The sequence below is a fragment of the Coloeus monedula genome, assembly GCF_965178545.1.
Source record: "Coloeus monedula genome assembly, chromosome: 29".
NCBI lineage: Eukaryota > Metazoa > Chordata > Aves > Passeriformes > Corvidae > Coloeus > Coloeus monedula.
In genome coordinates this window covers 2,453,835-2,473,882 of record NC_138809.1, presented here as the reverse complement: position 1 = coordinate 2,473,882, position 20,048 = coordinate 2,453,835, and the positions used below count along the sequence as shown (strand labels likewise).

The 20,048-nt window shown below is 65.4% G+C and overlaps 1 protein-coding gene across 1 annotated transcript; it reads left to right on the top strand.

Moving 5' to 3' along the window:
• Nucleotides 1–2,141: 2,141 nt before the first annotated feature.
• On the top strand, nt 2,142–18,199 carry LOC309583274 (V-type proton ATPase catalytic subunit A-like; the record flags this gene model as incomplete). The annotated part of the gene is made up of 14 exons (XM_082298885.1): nt 2,142–2,223; nt 3,052–3,180; nt 4,211–4,425; nt 5,220–5,357; nt 6,843–6,994; nt 7,735–7,897; nt 8,191–8,299; nt 8,511–8,633; nt 10,360–10,474; nt 10,589–10,652; nt 11,931–12,134; nt 13,738–13,832; nt 15,964–16,135; nt 18,062–18,199. 14 exons carry the CDS (start codon nt 2,142–2,144, stop codon nt 18,152–18,154), a joined length of 1,854 nt encoding a protein of 617 aa, XP_082155011.1. The 3' UTR covers nt 18,155–18,199.
• Nucleotides 18,200–20,048: the final 1,849 nt, after the last annotated feature.

The window sequence follows — 20,048 nt, the reverse complement described above, 5'->3', positions numbered from 1 at the left end:
AGTGAGGAGACCCCAAAATGTGGGAGCTGGGGGGACCCTGAATTGGGGAGGGGGACCCCAAAAATGGGAGTGGGGGGGTCCCCAAATTGGGGAGGGACAACCCTAAAATGGATGGGGTGAAACCCCGAAGTGTGGGAGTGGGGGGACCCCAAAATAGGGGAGTGGGACACCCAAAACTGCGGGGGTGGGACCCCAAAATAGGGGAGTGTGACCCCCGAAATTGAGGGGGTGGGTGGGACCCCCAAATTGAGGGGGTGGGACCCCAAAATAGCCGAGTGGGACCCCCCAAATTGAAGGGGTGGGACCCCCAAATAGGGGAGTGGGGCCCCAAAATAGGGGCGGTAGGACCCCCAAAATTGGGGGGCTGGGACCCCAAATAGGGGAGTGGGACCCCCAGAATTGCGGGGCTGGGACCCCAGAATTGGGGAGTGGGACCCCCAAAATTGGGGGCTTGGGATACCAAAATAGGGGAGTGAGGCCCCCAAAATAGGGGGGGTAGGACCCCAAAATAGGGGAGTGGGACCCAAAAATTGGGGAGTGAGGTCCTCAAAATTAAGGGGCTGGGACCCCCAAATAGGGGAGTGGGACCCCCAAAAATTGGGGGCTGGGACCCCTGAAATTGCGGGGGTGGGACCCCCAAAATTGGGGGCCTGGGATACCAAAATAGGGGAGTGAGGCCCCCAAAATAGGGGGGGTAGGACCCCAAAATAGGGGAGTGGGACCCCAAAATAGGGGAGTGGGACCTCAAAATAGGGGAGTGGGACCCCAAAATAGGGGAGTGGGACCCCAAAATAGCGGAGTGGGACCCCAAAATAGGGGAGTGGGACCCCAAAATAGCGGAGTGGGACCCCAAAATAGGGGAGTGAGGCCCCCAAAATAGGGGAGTGGGACCCCAAAATAGCGGAGTGGGACCCCAAAATAGGGGAGTGGGACCTCAAACGGTGTCGGTGCCACCGCAAGGGGCGGGCGCAGGGGACACCGGGGTGGGGGGGTGACAAGGACACGACGAGGGGTGACAGGGACACGGGGGGGGTGACAAGGACACGACGAGGGGTGACAGGGACACGAGGGGGGGTGACAGGGACACGGCGGGGGGTGACAAGGACACGGCGAGGGGTGACAGGGACACGAGGGGGGGTGACAGGGACACGGCGAGGGGTGACAGGGACACGGCGAGGGGTGACAAGGACACGGCGAGGGGTGACAGGGACACGGTGGGGGGTGACAGGGACATGAGGGGGGGTGACAGGGACACGGCGAGGGGTGACAGGGACACGAGGGGGGGTGACAGGGACACGGCGGGGGGTGACAAGGACACGGCGAGGGGTGACAGGGACACGAGGGGGGGTGACAGGGACACGGCGAGGGGTGACAGGGACACGGCGAGGGGTGACAGGGACACGAGGGGGGGTGACAGGGACAAGGCGAGGGGTGACAGGGACACGAGGGGGGGTGACAAGGACACGAGGGGGGGTGACAAGGACACGACGGGGGGTGACAGGGACACGGTGGGGGGTGACAGGGACACGACGGGGGGTGACAGGGACACGACGAGGGGTGACAAGGACACGGTGGGGGGTGACAGGGACACGGCAGGGGGTGACAAGGACACGGCGAGGGGTGACAGGGACACGAGAGGGGGTGACAGGGACACGGCGAGGGGTGACAGGGACACGGCGGGGGGTGACAGGGACACGGCGAGGGGTGACAGGGACAAGACGAGGGGTGACAGGGACAAGGCGAGGGGTGACAGGGACACGACGAGGGGTGACAGGGACACGGGGGGGGTGACAAGGACACGGCGAGGGGTGACAGGGACACGACGAGGGGTGACAGGGACACGGGGGGGGTGACAAGGACACGGCGAGGGGTGACAGGGACACGAGGGGGGGTGACAGGGACACGGTGGGGGGTGACAAGGACACCGGGGCCGTGTCCCCATGGCCCCGAGCCGGGCCGAGCTCGGCGCGTGCCGGTGTCACCCGGTGTCACCCGGTGTCACCCAGAGGAGCGGGGCGCGGCTGTTGACTGCACACAGTGCCACACCTGCGGCTGGCACTTTGTCACCGGGCCCGGCCGGTTGTCACCGGCGCTCGGGGACATTTAACGGCGCTGCCACCGCGGCGGGGTGGGGACACAGCATGGAGGGGACACGGGGGACGCGGCTGGAGGAGGCCGAGAGGGAGAATCTGATGGGGGCTGTGCATGGAGTGTCCGGGCCCGGTACGGGGACACCGCGGGGACATCGTGGGGACACCGCGGGGACACCCTGGGGACACGCTGAGGACAGGGGGACAGCCGGGATGGGGACCCCGATGGGTTTTGTGGCCCTGAAATGGGGACGGGAGAGGGGACAGGGTTGGGGACACCCTGGGGACATCGTGAGGACATCCTGGGGACATCGTGGGACACCCTGGGGACACTTTAAGGACACCCTGGAGACACCCTGGGGACAGCCGGGATGGGGACCCCGATGGGTTTTGTGGTGCTGAAATGGGGATGGGAGAGGGAACAGGGTTGGGAACGGGAGGGGACATCGCGGGGACACTCTGGGGACACTCTGGGGACAGCCGGGACGGGGACCCCGAAGGGTTTTGTGGTGCTGAAATGGGGACGGGAGAGGGAACAGGGTTGGGAGCGGGAGGGGACACCTTGGGGACACCCTGGGGACACTCTGGGACATCGTGGGGACAGCTGGGACGGGAACCCCGATTGGTGGCGCTGAAATGGGGACGGGAGAGGGAACAGGGTTGGGAGCGGGAGGGGACATCCTGGGGACATCGTGGGACATCGTGGGACATCGTGGGAACAGGGGGACAGCCGGAGAGGGGACAGGGGTGGGAACGGGAGGTGACACCTTGAGGACACCCTGGGGACACCCTGGGGACAGGAGGGGGGCCAGTGCTGGGGGAAATGACCCGGGGGTGGCGGTGGGGAGGGGACAGCGATGGGGACACGCGTGTCCCCGGTGGGGTGGTGACCCCGGGGGCTGAGCGGGTGCCGGTGGGGGTGGTGGCCCCGGGCCGGGGTGACAGCGGCGTGTCCCCGCAGTGGTGACAGCCACGCGCATGGCGGGGGCGGCCATGTACGAGCTGGTGCGGGTGGGACACGCGGAGCTCGTGGGGGAGATCATCCGGCTCGAGGGGGACATGGCCACGCTCCAGGTGTACGAGGAGACCTGTATCCTGTCCCCGCTGTCCCCTCTGTCCCCTCTGTCCCCTCCCCGCCACCCTTCTGTCCGCCCGCCCTGTCCCTGCCATCCTCCTTCTGTCCCCTCCCTGTTCCGCACCCTCCCTTCTTCCCCTGAGCCTGTGTCCTGTCCCTCCTCTCCTGTCACCTCTCCTGTCCCCTCCCTTGTCCCCCCCCCCCAATCCTCCCCTGTCCCCCCTGGCCTGTCCCTTCCCCGTCGCCCGGTCCCCTCGTCCTTTCGCTGTCCCCCTGTCCCCCCTCAGCCCGTCCCGTTCCCTCTGTCCCCCTCAGTCCCTCTGCCCCACATCCCTCATTGTCCCTGTGGTCCCTCTGTCCCCCCTCAGCTCATCCCATCCCCTCGCTGTCCCCCCCAGCCCATCCCATCCCCGCCCCGGGGGAAATGGGGCTGAGAGGATGGGGAACCCCAAAATCCTGGGAATTGAGGGGGGAAAATGGGGCTGAGAGGATGGGGAACCCCAAAATCCTGGGAATTGAGGGGGAAATGGGGCTGAGAGGATGGGGAACCCCAAAATCCTGGGAATTGAGGGGGGAAATGGGGCTGAGAGGATGGGGAACCCCAAAATCCTGGGAATTGGGGGGGAAAATGGGCTCTGGGCTCATGGGAATCGGGCAGGGACCCCAAAATCCCGGGAATTCGGGTGGAAAATGGGGCTGAGAGGATGGCGAACCCCAAAATCCTGGGAATTCGGGGAGGGGTCCCACCCCTTGCCTGTGGAATCCGTACCGAGCAGCTGCCGAACCCCAAATCCGAGCTGGGGGGGGGACCCCGCGCCCCCTCCCCATCCCCGAGTGACCCCAAATCCGAGCTGGGGGGGGGACCCCGCGCCCCCTCCCCATCCCCGAGTGACCCCAAATCCGAGCTGGGGGGGGGACCCCGCGCCCCCTCCCCATCCCCGAGTGACCCCAAATCCGAGCTGGGGGGGGGTCCCGCGCCCCCTCCCCATCCCCCCGCTGTCCCCCCGCTGTCCCCTCCCTCGGTGACGTTCCTGAGCGCTCGCAGCGGGGGTGCAGGTTGGGGACCCGGTGCGGCGCACGGGGAAGCCGCTCTCGGTGGAGCTGGGCCCGGGCATCCTGGGCTCCATCTTCGACGGGATCCAGCGGCCGCTGCGCGACATCGCCGAGGCCACGCGCAGCATCTACATCCCCCGGGGCACCAACGTCCCCGCGCTGCCGCGACACCTGGCCTGGGACTTCGTCCCCAGCAAGGACATCCGGGTGCGTGGCCCCTTCCCCTACCCCCGTCCTGTCCCTTTGTCCCATCCCTGTCCTGTCCCCTTTTCCCTTCTGTCTTCCCAGGTCCTCTGTCCCCTCCCTGTCCCCTCCCTGTCCCTTCCTTGTCGCCTCCCCGTCCTGTCCTCCCCTCCCCTCTGTCCCCTCCCTGTCCCCTCCTTGTCCCATCCCCGTCCTCCCCTTCCCTCTGTCCCCTCCCTGTCCCCTCCCTGTCCCCTCCTTGTCCCATCCCCGTCCTCCCCTTCCCTTTGTCCCCTCCCTGTCCTGTCCTCCTGTCCCCTCTGTCCCCTCCCTGTCCCCTCCCTGTCCCCTCCTTGTCCCCTCCCCGTCCTGTCCCCTCTGTCCCCTCCCTGTCCCTCCTGTCCTGTCTTCCCCTCCCTCTGTCCCTCCCTGTCCCCTCCATCCCGCCCCGTTCCCCCGTCCTGTCCCCTCCCTGTCCCCCCCAACCGCTCTGTCCCCGCATTGTCCCCTCGTTCCATCCTCCCCTGTCCCCTCCCTGTCCCTCCTGCCAAGGAGGGCACCCCAAAAAAGGGGGTGGGGACACACTGACACAGAGGACACAGGGACAGGGGGACACGGGGACATGGGGGGACACAGAGGGACACGGGGGGGACACGGGGACATGGGGACACGGAGGGACACGGGGGGACATGGAGGGAGGGGGGACATGGGGGGCACACGACCACCGCCCTTCCCCCAGCACCCGGGACGGGGGGCCGGGAGTGTCCCCCGGGGGTCCCTCACGGTGTCCCCTGGCGGTGTCGCCGCCGTGTCCCCAGGTCGGGAGCCACGTGACGGGCGGGGACATTTACGGGACGGTGGCGGAGAATTCGCTGCTGCAGCACCGGCTCATGGTCCCCCCCCGCAGCCGCGGCACCGTCACCTACATCGCCCCCCCGGGGCACTACGGCGCGGCGGTGAGCAGGGCTCGGGGGGGTCCTGGGGATCTGGGGGGTCCTTGGGGATCTGGGGGGTCGGGATCGGGGGGGTTGTGTTGTTCCTGTAGGGTTCGGGATCGGGATCGGGATCGGGGTCGGGACTGGGATCGGGGGGGTTGCGTTGTTCCTGTAGGGTTCGGGATCGGGATGGGGATTGGGATCGGGGGGGTTGCGTTGTTCCTGTAGGGTTTGGGATCGGGATCGGGATCAGGATCGGGGGGGTTGCGTTGTTCCTGTAGGGTTTGGGATCGGGATCGGGATCGGGGGGGTTGCGTTGTTCATGTAGGGTTTGGGATCGGGATCGGGGTCGGGATTGGGGTCGGGGGGATTGCGTTGTTCCGGTAGGGTTCGGGATCGGGATCGGGGTCGGGATTGGGATCGGGGGGGTTGCGTTGTTCCTGTAGGGTTCGGGATTGGGGTCGGGTTCGGGTCGGGATTGGGATCGGGGGGGTTGCGTTGTTCCTGTAGGGATCGGGATCGGGATCATTATCAGGATCGGGATCGGGGGGGTTGCGTTGTTCCTGTAGGGTTCGGGATCGGGATCGGGATCAGGATCGGGGGGGTTGCGTTGTTCCTGTAGGGTTCGGGATCAGGATCGGGATCGGGATCGGGATCGGGGGGGTTGCGTTGTTCCGGTAGGGTTCGGGATCGGGATCAGGATCGGGATCGGGGGGGTTGCGTTGTTCCTGTAGGGTTCGGGATCGGGATCAGGATCGGGATCGGGATCGGGGGGGTTGCGTTGTTCCTGTAGGGTTCGGGATCGGGATCAGGATCGGGGGGGTTGCGTTGTTCCGGTAGGGATCGGGATCAGGATCGGGATCAGGATCGGGGGGGTTGCGTTGTTCCTGTAGGGTTCGGGATCAGGATCGGGATCGGGATCGGGGGGGTTGCGTTGTTCCTGTAGGGATCGGGATCGGGGTATTGGGGTCAGGACTGGGTGGGGGGGATCAGGATCAGGACCGTCGGGGTCGGGATCGTTGGGAGCAGCGGGATGGGGATTGGGGTCGGGATTGGGATCCGAGGGTTGCGTTGCTCCTGTAGGGATCGGAGGATTGGGATCGGGAGCGGGATCAGGAGCGGGATCATCGGGATCGGGGTTGGGACTTGGGGGTGGGAAACGGGATGAGGGTCGGGATCGGGATTGAGATCAGGGTCGGGGTCGAGGCTGGGGGGGGATCGGGGTCGGGATTGGGATCGGGGGGATCGGATCGGGGTTGGAATCGGGGGGGGGATGGGGCGGGATTGAGATGGGGATCATCGGGATCGGGATTGGGATCGGGATCGCGGTCGGGATTGGGATCGGGCGAGTGCGCGGCTCCCGTAGGAACCGGGAGGGATCGGGATTGGAGGGATGCGCTGTTCCCGCAGGGATCGGGATTGGGACCGGGGGGTTTGGGCCGATCCTGGGCCAATCCCGGGCTGATCCCGGGTTGATCCCGGGTTGATCCCGGGTTGATCCCGCAGGACGTGGTGCTGGAGCTGGAATTCCAGGGGGTCCGGGAGCCGCTCTCCATGATCCAGGTGTGGCCGGTCCGGCAGGTCCGGCCCGTGGCCGAGAAGCTCCCGGCCAATCACCCCCTGCTGACCGGCCAGAGGGTCCTGGACGCGCTCTTCCCGTAGGGATCGGGGTCGGGGTCGGGGTCGGGGTCGGGATCGGGATCGGGGTCGGGGTCGGGATTGGGATTGGGATCGGGATCGGGATTGGGATCGGGATCGGGGTCGGGATCGGGATCGGGATTGGGATTGGGATTGGGATCGGGTTTGGGATCGGGGGCTGTGCTCCTCCCATACGGATTGGGATCGGGATCGGGGTCGGGATTGGGATCGGGATTGGGATCGGGATCGGGGTCGGGATTGGGATCGGGATTGGGATCGGGGGCTGTGCTCCTCCCATAAGGATCGGGATTGGGATCGAGCTTGGGGGGTGCGCTGTTTCCACGGGGATCGGGTTTGGGATCGGGATTGGAGTCGGGAGCTTTGCGCTGTTCCCGCAGGGATTCGGGGGAGGGAAAAGGGTGGGATCGGGGTGGGGGACAAGAGGGAGAAGGGGAGGGAGGGGTGGGGACAGGAACAGGGATGGGGAAAAGGACAGGGACAGGGATGAGGGCGGGGAAAGATGGAGTTGAGGATAAGGAATGGGGAATGGGGACAGGGATGGGGACAGGGAGAGATGGATTTGGGGGCAGGGATTGGGATAGGGATGGGGACAAGGAGAGATGGATTTGGGGACAGGGATTGGGATGGGGATGGGGACAGGGAGAGATGGATTTGGGGACAGGGATTGGGATGGGAACAGGCAATGGGGACAGGCACAGGGTGGCACCGGGATCCCGCCACCCCTGTGCCGTGTCCCCAGGTGTGTCCAGGGGGGCACCACGGCCATCCCGGGTGCGTTCGGCTGCGGGAAGACGGTGATTTCCCAATCCCTGTCCAAGTATTCCAACAGTGACGTCATCGTCTACGTGGGCTGCGGCGAGCGCGGCAACGAAATGTCCGAAGTCCTCAGGGACTTCCCCGAGGTGACACGGGGACATTGGGGTGGCACGGGGTGACACGGGGGACAGCAGGGTGGCACGGGGACATCGTGGGTGGCAGTGACACGGGTGTTCATGGAGGGTCCTCAGGGGCTTCTTGAGGTGACACGGGGACATTGGGGTGGCACGGGGACATCATGGGTGGCAGGGAGGTGGCAGTGACACGGGTGCTCATGGAGGGTCCTCAGGGGCTTCCCTGAGGTGCCACGGGGGTGACAGCGGGTGACAGGGAGGTGCCAGGAGGTGCCAGGAGGTGACACTGCCACCGATGTCCCCAGCTGACCATGGAGGTGGGCGGCCGCTCCGAGTCCATCATGAAGCGCACGACGCTCGTGGCCAACACGTCCAACATGCCGGTGGCCGCCCGCGAGGCCTCCATCTACACCGGTGGGGGACTGACGGGGACACGGGGGGGACGGGGACACGGTGGGGATGGGGACACGGGGGAGGACAAAGGGGACACGGGGAGGGGGCCGGGCAGGGATTGCGCTGTCCCTGGGTGTGTGACACGTGTGACACCCCTTGCACACGCGTGTGTCACAGGGCTCCCGCTGTCCCTGGGTGTGTGTGACACCCCTTGCACACGCGTGTGTCACAGGGATCACGCTCGCCGAGTACTTTCGGGACATGGGGCTCCACAGCTGCCTCCTGGCCGACTCCACGTCCCGCTGGGCCGAGGCGCTGCGCGAGATCTCGGGGCGCCTGGCGGAGATGCCCGCGGGTGAGACCCCAAAATCCCGGGAATTCGGGGGGGAAAATGGGGCTGAGAGGATGGGGAACCCCAAAATCCTGGGAATTCGGGGGGAAAATGGGGCTGAGAGGATGGGGAACCCCAAAATCCCGGGAATTCGGGTGGAAAATGGGGCTGAGAGGATGGGGAACCCCAAAATCCTGGGAATTCGGGGGGGAAAATGGGGCTGAGAGGATGGGGAGCCACAAAATCCCGGGAATTGTGGGGAAAATGGGGCTGAGAGGATGGGGAACCCCAAAATCCCGGGAATTGTGGGGAAAATGGGGCTGAGAGGATGGGGAACCCCAAAATCCCGGGAATTCGGGGGAAAATGGGGCTGAGAGGATGGGGAACCCCAAAATCCTGGGAATTCGGGGGGGAAAATGGGGCTGAGAGGATGGGGAACCCCAAAATCCTGGGAATTGGGGGGGGGAAATGGGGCTGAGAGGATGGGGAACCCCAAAATCCTGGGAATTGGGGGGGGGAAATGGGGCTGAGGGGTTGGGGAACCCCAAAATCCCGGGAATTGGGGGGCGAAAATGGGGCTGAGAGGATGGGGAACCCCAAAATCCTGGAAATTCGGGTGGAAATGGGGCTGAGAGGATGGGGAACCCCAAAATCCCGGGAATTCCGGGGAAAATGGGGCTGAGAGGATGGGGAACCCCAAAATCCCGGGAATTGGGGGGGAAAATGGGGCTGAGAGGATGGGGAACCCCAAAATCCTGGGAATTCGGGGGGAAAATGGGGCTGAGAGGATGGGGAACCCCAAAATCCCGGGAATTCGGGGTGGAAAATGGGGCTGAGAGGATGGGGAACCCCAAAATCCCGGGAATTGTGGGGGAAAATGGGGCTGAGAGGATGGGGAACCCCAAAATCCCGGGAATTGGGGTGGAAAATGGGGCTGAGAGGATGGGGAACCCCAAAATCCCGGGAATTCGGGTGGAAAATGGGGCTGAGAGGATGAGGAACCCCAAAATCCCGGGAACTGGGGGGGAAAATGGGGCTGAGAGGATGGGGAACCCCAAAATCCCGGGAACTGGGGGGGAAAATGGGGCTGAGAGGATGGGGAACCCCAAAATCCCGGGAATTGTGGGGAAAATGGGGCTGAGAGGATGAGGAACCCCAAAATCCAGGGAATTCGGGTGGAAAATGGGGCTGAGAGGATGGGGAACCCCAAAATCCAGGGAATTGGGGGGGAAAATGGGGCTGAGAGGATGGGGAACCCCAAAATCCCGGGAATTCGGGGGGGAAAATGGAGCTGAGAGGATGGGGAACCCCAAAATCCTGGGAATTCGGGGGGGGGGTCCCACCCCTTGCCTGTGGAATCCGCACCGAGCAGCTGCCGAACCCCAAATCCGAGCTGGGGGGGGGACCCCGCGCCCCCTCCCCATCCCCGAGTGACCCCAAATCCGAGCTGGGGGGGGGACCCCGCGCCCCCTCCCCATCCCCGAGTGACCCCAAATCCGAGCTGGGGGGGGAACCCCGCGCCCCCTCCCCATCCCCGAGTGACCCCAAATCCGAGCTGGGGGGGGGGGACCCCGCGCCCCCTCCCCATCCCCAAAATCAGCGCGCGGGGCGCTGCCAACCCCAAACTGCGCGGGGTCTGGGGTTTTGGGGGGCACCCCCGGCCCGGTCTGGCAGTGTCCGGGTGCCCCCCGGAGGGGCCGCGGGGACCCCCGGCGGTGGCCGGGGAGGTGCCAGCGGTGTCGCCCCGCAGACAGTGGCTACCCCGCGTACCTCGGCGCTCGCCTGGCCTCGTTCTACGAGCGCGCGGGGCGGGCGCGGTGCTTGGGGACCCCCGAGCGCGAGGGCAGCGTCAGCATCGTGGGAGCGTGAGTGTCCCCTGGGTGACAAAGGGTGACAAAGGGTGACAAAGGGTGACAAGGGTGGGGGACCCCTCCCCCAGCTCGCCCCAACCCGCCCTCTTCGCCCCCATCCCCCCGCAGGGTGTCCCCGCCCGGAGGGGATTTCTCGGATCCCGTCACTTCGGCCACGCTGGGGATCGTGCAGGTGAGGGGACAGAGGGGACAGAGGGGACAGAGGGGACGGGGATGGGACAGGGATGGGACAGAGGGGACAGGGATGGGGCAGGGAGGGGACAGGGATGGGACAGAGGGGACAGGGAGGGGACAGGGATGGGGATGGGACAGGGATGGGGACAGAGGGGACAGAGGGGGGACAGGGAGGGGACAGGGAGGGGACAGGGATGGGACAGGGATGGGGACGGGGATGGGACAGGGATGGGACAGAGGGGACAGGGATGGGGACAGGGATGGGACAGGGATGGGGACAGGGATGGGACAGAGGGGACAGGGATGGGGACGGGGATGGGACAGGGATGGGGACGGGGATGGGGACAGAGGGGACAGGGATGGGGACAGGGATGGGACAGGGAGGGGACAGGGATGGGACAGGGAGGGGACAGGGATGGGACAGGGATGGGGACAGGGATGGGACAGGGAGGGGACAGGGATGGGACAGGGATGGGGACAGGGAGGGGACAGGGATGGGACAGGCTGCGGGAGACATGAGGGCCACAAGGATCCCCTGTGTGGGGACACGAGGTGACACTCCCCGGTGTTCTGGGGGCTGGACAAGAGGGAGAAAAAGGACACGGGTACTGTGGGTGACCCGGGGGTGACACAGGGGGTGACACAGGGGTGACACTGGGTGACACAGGGGTGACACTGGGTGACACTGGGTGACACAGGGGTGACACTGGGTGACACTGGGTGACAGTGGGTGACACTCGCAGATGTTCTGGGAGCTGGACACGAGGGATAAGAAGGACACGGGTACCGCGGGTGACACAGGAGGTGACACAGGGGTGACACCGCTGGGTGTTCCGGGGGGGATAAGAGGCTCGGGGACAGGCTGGGTGACACAGGAGTGACAGTGGGTGACACTGGGTGACACTGGGTGACACTCGCAGGTGTTCTGGGGGCTGGACACGAGGGATAAGAAGGACACGGGTACCGCGGGTGACACAGGAGGTGACCCGGGGGTGACACCGCTGGGTGTTCCGGGGGGATAGAAGCTCGGGGACAGGCTGGGTGACACTGGGTGACACTGGGTGACACCGGGTGACACTGGGTGACACTGGGTGACACTCGCAGGTGTTCTGGGAGCTGGACACGAGGGATAAGAAGGACACGGGTACCGCGGGTGACCCGGGGGTGACACCGCTGGGTGTTCCGGGGGGATAGAAGCTCGGGGACAGGCTGGGTGACACTGGGTGACACCGGGTGACACTGGGTGACACTGGGTGACACTGGGTGACACTCGCAGGTGTTCTGGGGGCTGGACAAGAAGCTGGCGCAGCGCAAGCACTTCCCGTCCGTGAACTGGCTGATCTCGTACTCGCGCTACCTGCGGGCGCTGGAGCCGCACTACGAGCGCGCCCACCCCGAGCTGCCCGCGCTGCGCGACCGCGCCCGGCGCATCCTGCAGGAGGAGGAGGAGCTGGCCGAGATCGTGCAGCTCGTGGGGAAGGTGGGTTATGGGGTTTGTGGGGTCTGTGGGGTTTGGGATGTGGGGTTGGGGCGTAGGGAATGGGATATGGGGTCTGGGATGTGGGGTGGGATGTGGGATGTGGGGTCCGGGGTTTGGGGTCCTGCAGGAGGAGGAGGAGCTGGCCGAGATCGTGCAGCTCGTGGGGAAGGTGGGTTATGGGGTTTGTGGGGTCTGTGGGGTCTGTGGGGTCTGTGGGGTTTGGGATGTGGGGTTGGGGCGTAGGGAATGGGATATGGGGTCTGGGATGTGGGGTGGGATGTGGGATGTGGGGTCCGGGGTTTGGGGTCCTGCAGGAGGAGGAGGAGCTGGCCGAGATCGTGCAGCTCGTGGGGAAGGTGCTTTATGGGGTTTGTGGGGTCTGTGGGGTCTGTGGGGTTTGGGATGTGGGGTTGGGGCGTAGGGAATGGGATATGGGGTCTGGGATGTGGGATATGGGGTTCGGGGTGTGGGGTCCTGCAGGAGGAGCTGGCCGAGATCGTGCAGCTCGTGGGGAAGGTGGGTTATGGGGTTTATGGGGTCTGTGGGGTTTGGGATGTGGGGTTGGGGCATAGGGAATGGGATATGGGGTCTGGGATGTGGGGTGGGATGTGGGATATGGGGTTCGGGGTGTGGGGTCCTGCAGGAGGAGCTGGCCGAGATCGTGCAGCTCGTGGACAAAGTGGTTTATGGGGTTTATGGGGTTTATGGGATTCATGGGGTTTATGGGATTTATGGGATTGATGGGATTTATGGGATTTATGGAATTCGTGGGGTTTATGGGGTTTATGGAATCTATGGGGTTTATGGGGTTTATGGGATTAATGGGATTTATGGAATTCATGGGATTTATGGGGTTTATGGAATTCATGGGGTTTATGGGATTTATGGAATTCATGGGGTTTATGGGGTTTATGGGGTTTATGGGGTTTATGGGGTTCATGGGATTCATGGGGTTTATGGGGTTTATGGGGTTTATGGGATTTATGGGGTTTATGGGGTTTATGGGGTTAATGGGATTTATGGGGTTTATTGAATTCATGGGGTTTATGGGGTTTATGGGATTTATGGAATTCATGGGGTTTATGGGGTTTATGGGGTTTATGGAATTTACAGGCTTTATGGGGTTTATGGGGTTTATGGGGTTTATGGAATCTATGGGGTTTATGTGATTTATGGAATTAATGGGATTTATGGGGTTTATGGGGTTTATGGAATTCATGGGGTTTATGGGATTTATGGGGTTTATGGGATTCATGGGGTTTATGGGGTTTATGGGATTTATGGGGTTTATGGGATTTATGGGGTTTATGGGGTTTATGGGATCTATGGGGTTTATGGGGTCTGGGATGTGGGATCTGGGGTCCTGCAGGAGGAGCTGCAGCTCGTGGGCAAGGTGGGTTTATGGGGTTTATGGAATTTACGGGGTTTATGGGGTTTATGGAATTCATGGGATTTATGGGATTGATGGAATTTATGGAGTTCATGGGATTGATGGAATTTATAGAATTCGTGGGATTTATGGGGTTTATGGGGTCTGGGATGTGGGGTTGGGGTCTGGGATGTGGGAAGGGGCAGGGACAGGACCCCTCCCCATCCCCCGCAGGCGTCGCTGGCCGAGGGTGACAAAGTGACGCTGGAAGTGGCCAAACTGCTCAAGGACGATTTCCTGCAGCAGAACGGCTACTCGGCCTATGACCGGTACCGGGACCCCCACCCTGACCCCCACCCTGACCCCACTGACTCACACTGACCCCCACTGACCCCCACCCTGACCCCCACTGACCCCCACTGACCCCCACCCTGACCCCCACCCTGACCCCACTCCGCCTATGACCGGTACCGGCACCCCCACCCTGACCCCCACCCTGACCCCACTGACCCCCACTGACCCCCACTGACCCCCACCCTGACCCCCACCCTGACCCCACTGACTCACACTGACCCCCACTGACCCCCACTGACCCCACCCTGACCCCCACCCTGACCCCCACCCTGACCCCACTGACTCACACTGACCCCCACTGACCCCCACCCTGACCCCCACCCTGACCCCCACACTGACCCCCACACTGACCCCCACCCTGACCCCCACCCTGACCCCCACTGACCCCCACTGACCCCCACCCTGACCCCCACCCTGACCCCCACTGACCCCCACTGACCCCCACCCTGACCCCCACCCTGACCCCCACTGACCCCCACTGACCCACACTGACCCCCACACTGACCCCCACCCTGACCCCCACCCTGACCCCCACTGACCCCCACTGACCCCCCCCACTGACCCCCACCCTGACCCACACTGACCCCCACTGACCCCCACCCTGACCCCCACTGACCCCCACCCTGACCCCCACCCTGACCCCCACTGACCCCCACTGACCCCCACCCTGACCCCCACTGACCCCACCCTGACCCCCACCCTGACCCCACTCCGCCTATGACCGGTACCGGGACCCCCACCCTGACCCCCACCCTGACCCCCACTGACCCACACTGACCCCCACACTGACCCCACCCTGACCCCCACCCTGACCCCCACTGACCCCCACTGACCCCCACCCTGACCCCCACCCTGACCCCCACTGACCCCCACTGACCCACACTGACCCCCACCCTGACCCCCACCCTGACCCCCACTGACCCCCACTGACCCCCCCCACTGACCCCCACCCTGACCCACACTGACCCCCACTGACCCCCACCCTGACCCCCACTGACCCCCACCCTGACCCCCACTGACCCCCACTGACCCCCACTGACCCCCACACTGACCCCCACACTGACCCCCACACTGACCCCCACCCTGACCCCCACTGACCCCCACCCTGACCCCCACCCTGACCCCCCCAAACCCCTCCTGACCACCCCAAAATCCCTCCTGACCCCCCCAAATTCCCCCAGACCCCCCCAAAATCCCTCCCAAAATCCCCCCCAACCCCCCCCAAATCCTTCCTGACCCCCCCCAAATCCTTCCTGCCCTCCCCCAAAATCCCTCCTGACCCCCCCAACCCCCCCAAAATCCCCCCAGACCCCCCCAAACCCCTCCTGACCCCCCCAAACCCCTCCTGACCCCCCCAAATCCCCCCCAAATCCCCCCAAACCCCCCCAAATCCCCTCCCTGACCCCCCCAAACCCCTCCTGACCCCCCCAACCCCTCCTGACCCCCCCAAATCCCCCCCAAATCCCCCCAAATCCCCTCCTGATCCCCCCAAATCCCTCCTGACCCCCCAAAATCCCCTCCTGACCCCCCCAAATCCCTCCTGACCCCCCCAAACCCCCCCAAATCCCCTCCCTGACCCCCCCAAACCCCTCCTGACCCCCCCAAATCCCTCCTGACCCCCCCAAATCCCCCCCAAATCCCCCCAAACCCCTCCTGACCCACCCCAAAATCCCCCCTGACCCCCCCAAAATCCCCTCCTGACCCCCCAAACCCCTCCTGACCTCCCCAAAATCCCTCCTGACCCCCCCAAAATCCCCCCAGACCCTCCCAAACCCCTCCTGACCCCCCCCAAACCCCTCCTGATCCCCCCCAAATCCCCTCCTGACCCCCCCAACCCCTCCTGACCCCCCCAAATCCCCTCCTGACCCCCCCAAATCCCTCCTGACCCCCCCAAATCCCCTCCTGATCCCCCCAAAATCCCTCCCTGACCCCCCCAACCCCCCCCAAACCCCTCCTGACCCCCCCAAACCCCCCCAGACCCCCCCAAAATCCCTCCTGACCCCCCCAAACCCCCCCAGACCCCCCCAAACCCCTCCTGACCCCCCCAAACCCCCCCTCACCCTGACTCCTCTTGCCCCTCACGCCCCCCCCGGGACCCTCGCCCAGGTTCTGCCCCTTCTACAAGACCGTGGGGATGCTGCAGAACTTGGTCACCTTCTACGACCTGGCTCGGGGGGCCGTGGAGGGCGCGGGCCCCGAGGAGCACAGGGTCACCTGGGCCACCATCCGCGAGGGGCTCGGGGACATCCTGTACCGCCTGAGCGCCATGAAGTTCAAGGTGGGGGGGCTGGGGGGGGTGAGGGGGGTCTTAAGGGGGGAAAAAGGGGGGTGAGACCCCCATTGGGGGGTCCTATGGGGGGGTTAAGGGGGGTGAGACCCCCATTGGGGGGTCCTATGGGGGGGTTAAGGGGGTGAAAAGGGGGTGAGACCCCCGTGGGGGGGTCTTAAGGGGGGGTAAAGGGGGGTGAGACCCCCGTGGGGGGGTCCTATGGGGGGTTTAAGGGGGGTGAGACCCCCATTGGGGGGTCCTATGGGGGGGTTAAGGGGGTGAGACCCCCATTGAGGGGTCCTATGGGGGATTTAAGGGGGGTTAAGGGGGGTGAGACCCCCATTGTGGGTCCTATGGGGGGGTTAAGGGGGGTGAGACCCCCATTGGGGGGTCCTATGGGGGGGTTAAGGGGGTGAGACCCCCATTGGGGGTCCTATGGGGGGTTAAAGGGGGGGAAAGGGGGTGAGACCCCCATTGGGGGGTCCTATGGGGGGGTTAAGGGGGTGAAAAGGGGGTGAGACCCCCGTGGGGGGGTCTTAAGGGGGGGTAAAGGGGGGTGAGACCCCCATTGGGGGTCCTATGGGGGGGTAAAGGGGGTGAGACCCCCATTGTGAGTCCTATGGGGGGGTTAAGGGGGGTGAGACCCCCATTGGGGGGTCCTATGGGGGGGTTAAGGGGGTGAGACCCCCATTGGGGGGGTCCTATGGGGGGTTAAGGGGGTGAAAAGGGGGTGAGACCCCCATGGGGGGGTCCTATGGGGGATTTAAGGGGGGTTAAGGGGGGTGAGACCCCCATTGTGGGTCCTATGGGGGGGTTAAGGGGGGTGAGACCCCCATTGGGGGGTCCTATGGGGGGGTAAAGGGGGTGAGACCCCCATTGGGGGGTCCTATGGGGGGTTTAAGGGGGGTGAGACCCCCATTGGGGGGTCCTATGGGGGGGTTAAGGGGGGTGAGACCCCCATTGGGGGGTCCTATGGGGGGGTAAAGGGGGTGAGACCCCCATTGGGGGGTCCTATGGAAGGGTAAAGGGGGGGTGAGACCCCCATTGGGGGGTCCTATGGGGGGTTAAAGGGGGGGAAAGGGGGTGAGACCCCCGTGGGGGGGTCTTAAGGGGGGGTAAAGGGGGGTGAGACCCCCATTGGGGGGGTCCTATGAGGATTAAAGGGGGGAAAAGGGGGGTGAGACCCCCATTGGGGGGTCCTATGGGGGGGTTAAGGGGGGTGAGACCCCCATTGGGGGGTCCTATGGGGGGGTTAAGGGGGTGAAAAGGGGGTGAGACCCCCGTTGGGGGGTCCTATGGGGGGGCAAAGGGGCTTGAGACCCCCATTTTGGGTCCTATTGGGGGGTTAAGGGGGGAAAAGGGGGCAGAGACCCCCCACTGGGGGGTCCTATGGGGGTTTAAAGGGTCCTATGGGGGGTTTAAGGGGGGAAAAGGGAGGTGAGACCCCCGTGGGGGGCCTTAAGGGGGGATAAAGGGGGTGAAACCCCCTTTGGGGGGGTCCTATGGGGCGGTTAAGGGGCGTAAAGGGGGACGAAACCCCAATTTTGGGTCCTATGGGGGTTTAAAGGGGGAAAAGGGGGTGAGACCCCCATTGGGGGGGTCCTATGAGGGGTTAAAGGGGGGGTTAAGGGGGCAGAGACCCCCATGGAGGTCCCCTGGTGAAGGACAAAGTTTTGGGGGGAGGGATCCCTGGGGGCTGTGACCCCATTTGGGGGGTCCCACACGGTGGATTTTGGGGTGGGGTCCCACCCGAAGCTCCCCCCCCCTCTCCCGGGGTGACCCCGCCGTGTCTGGGGTTGGTGTTGGGGGGGTGACCCCATTTCGGGGATGACGTCACCACCTCCCCCACGGTGGATTTTTGGGGGGATCTGGGGGGGTCCCCCCCCCTCCCGTGCGGCTCCCGGGGTGACCCCGCCGTGTCGCCCGCGTGGCCAGGACCCGGTGAAGGATGGCGAGCAGCGCATCCTGGCTTCCTACGCGCAGCTGCAGGAGGAGATGGTGGCCGCCTTCCGCAACCTGGAGGACTGAGAGCGACGGGGGGGACACAGGGTGGGCGAGGAGGGGTCCCCCGAGGTCGCCTCGCCCCCATCCCCCCCCCCAATAAAGGGCCGGTGGTGGCACTCGAGCTCCGGGCGTGGCTTTCCCCTGGAGGGGGGGGGTGTCAGGGGGTGTTGGGGTGGGGGTGGGGTTCGGGTGTTGTCACCTCTGTGGGGTGTTGGGGGGATGGGGACACCCGGAGGGGGGGGAGGGCACGAAGGGACAGGCTGGGGGAGGGGGGCAGGGGGGTGACGGGGACATTCTGGGGAGGGGGGACACGCTGGGGGGGGGACACGGGGGTGGGAGGGGTGCCTGGGTGGGATATGGGGACACCCTGGGGGTGACAGGGACACTTGGGTGGGCTATGGGGACACCTCGGGGGTGACAGGGACACCTGGGTGGGATATGGGGACACCTCGGGGGGTGGGAGGGACACCTGGGTGGGATATGGGGACACCTCGGGGGTGACAGGGACACCTGGGTGGGCTATGGGGACACCTCGGGGGGTGACAGGGACACCTGGGTGGGATATGGGGACACCTCGGGGGGTGACAGGGACACCTGGGTGGGCTATGGGGACACCCTGGGGGTGACACGGCAGTGACAGCGACGCCCTAACTGGGACATAGAGGTGGCAGGGCCACCCTGAGTGGGACACGGGGACATCCTGGAAGGGACACAGGGGTGACAGGAACACCCTGGGGGTGACAGGGGACACTCTGAGTGGGACACAGGGGGTGACAGGGACACTCTGGGGGGGACATGGGGGTGACACTGATACCCTAACTGGGACACAAGAGGTGGCAGGAGCACCCTGGGGGTGACAGGGCCACCCTGGATGGGACACAGGGGTGACAGGAACACCCCGGGGGGACACAGGGACACCCTGAGTGGGACACGGGGACATCCTGGAAGGGACACAGGGGTGACAGGGACACCCTGGATGGGACACAGGGTGACAGGGACACCCTGGGGGTGACAGGGACACCCTGGATGGGACACGGGGGTGACAGGGACATGCTGGGGGTGACAGGGACACCCTGAGCGGGACACGGGGGTGACAGGGACACCCTAGGGGTGACAGGGATACCCTGGATGGGACACAGGGGTGACAGGAGCACCCTGGGGGTGACAGGGACACCCTGAGCGGGACACGGGGGTGACAGGGACACCCTGGGGGTGACAGGGATACCCTGGATGGGACACAGGGGTGACAGGAGCACCCTGGGGGTGACAGGGACACCCTGAGCGGGACACGGGGGTGACAGGGACATGCTGGGGGTGACAGGGCCACCCTGAGCGGGACACGGGGGTGACAGGAGCACCCTGGGGGTGACAGGGCCACCCTGAGCGGGACACGGGGGTGACAGGGACACCCTGGGGGTGACAGGGATACCCTGGATGGGACACAGGGGTGACAGGAGCACCCTGGGGGTGACAGGGCCACCCTGGATGGGACACGGGGACACCTTGGAAGTGACAGCGGCCGCTTGGAGGGGACAACGCCCGTCACAGGAGGTGACTCAGGACGCGGCGGGTGGGGGGGGGGGACACCCCGCGGGGACATTCGGGGACCCCCAGCGCTGCCACGTGGCAGGATCGGACCCTTTTGGGCAGGGGAGGTGTGACCCCCCCTCCCCAACCCCCCGGGTGTGTGTGTGGCGGGGGCCGGGGGTCGTTCGTGTGTCCCCCGTGTCCCCCGTGTCCCCCCCCCCGCCGTCCCCGTGTCCCCGCCCCGGCCCGGCCGAGCCGCCGCCCGCGATGTGGGAGCCGCTGCTGCTGCTGCTGCTGTTGCCCCTGGGGCTGGGGGCGGCCCTGGAGACCCCCGGTGGGTGCTGGGGGGGTCCCGGGAGTCCCGGGGGGGTCGGGGGTTCTGAAGGGGTTC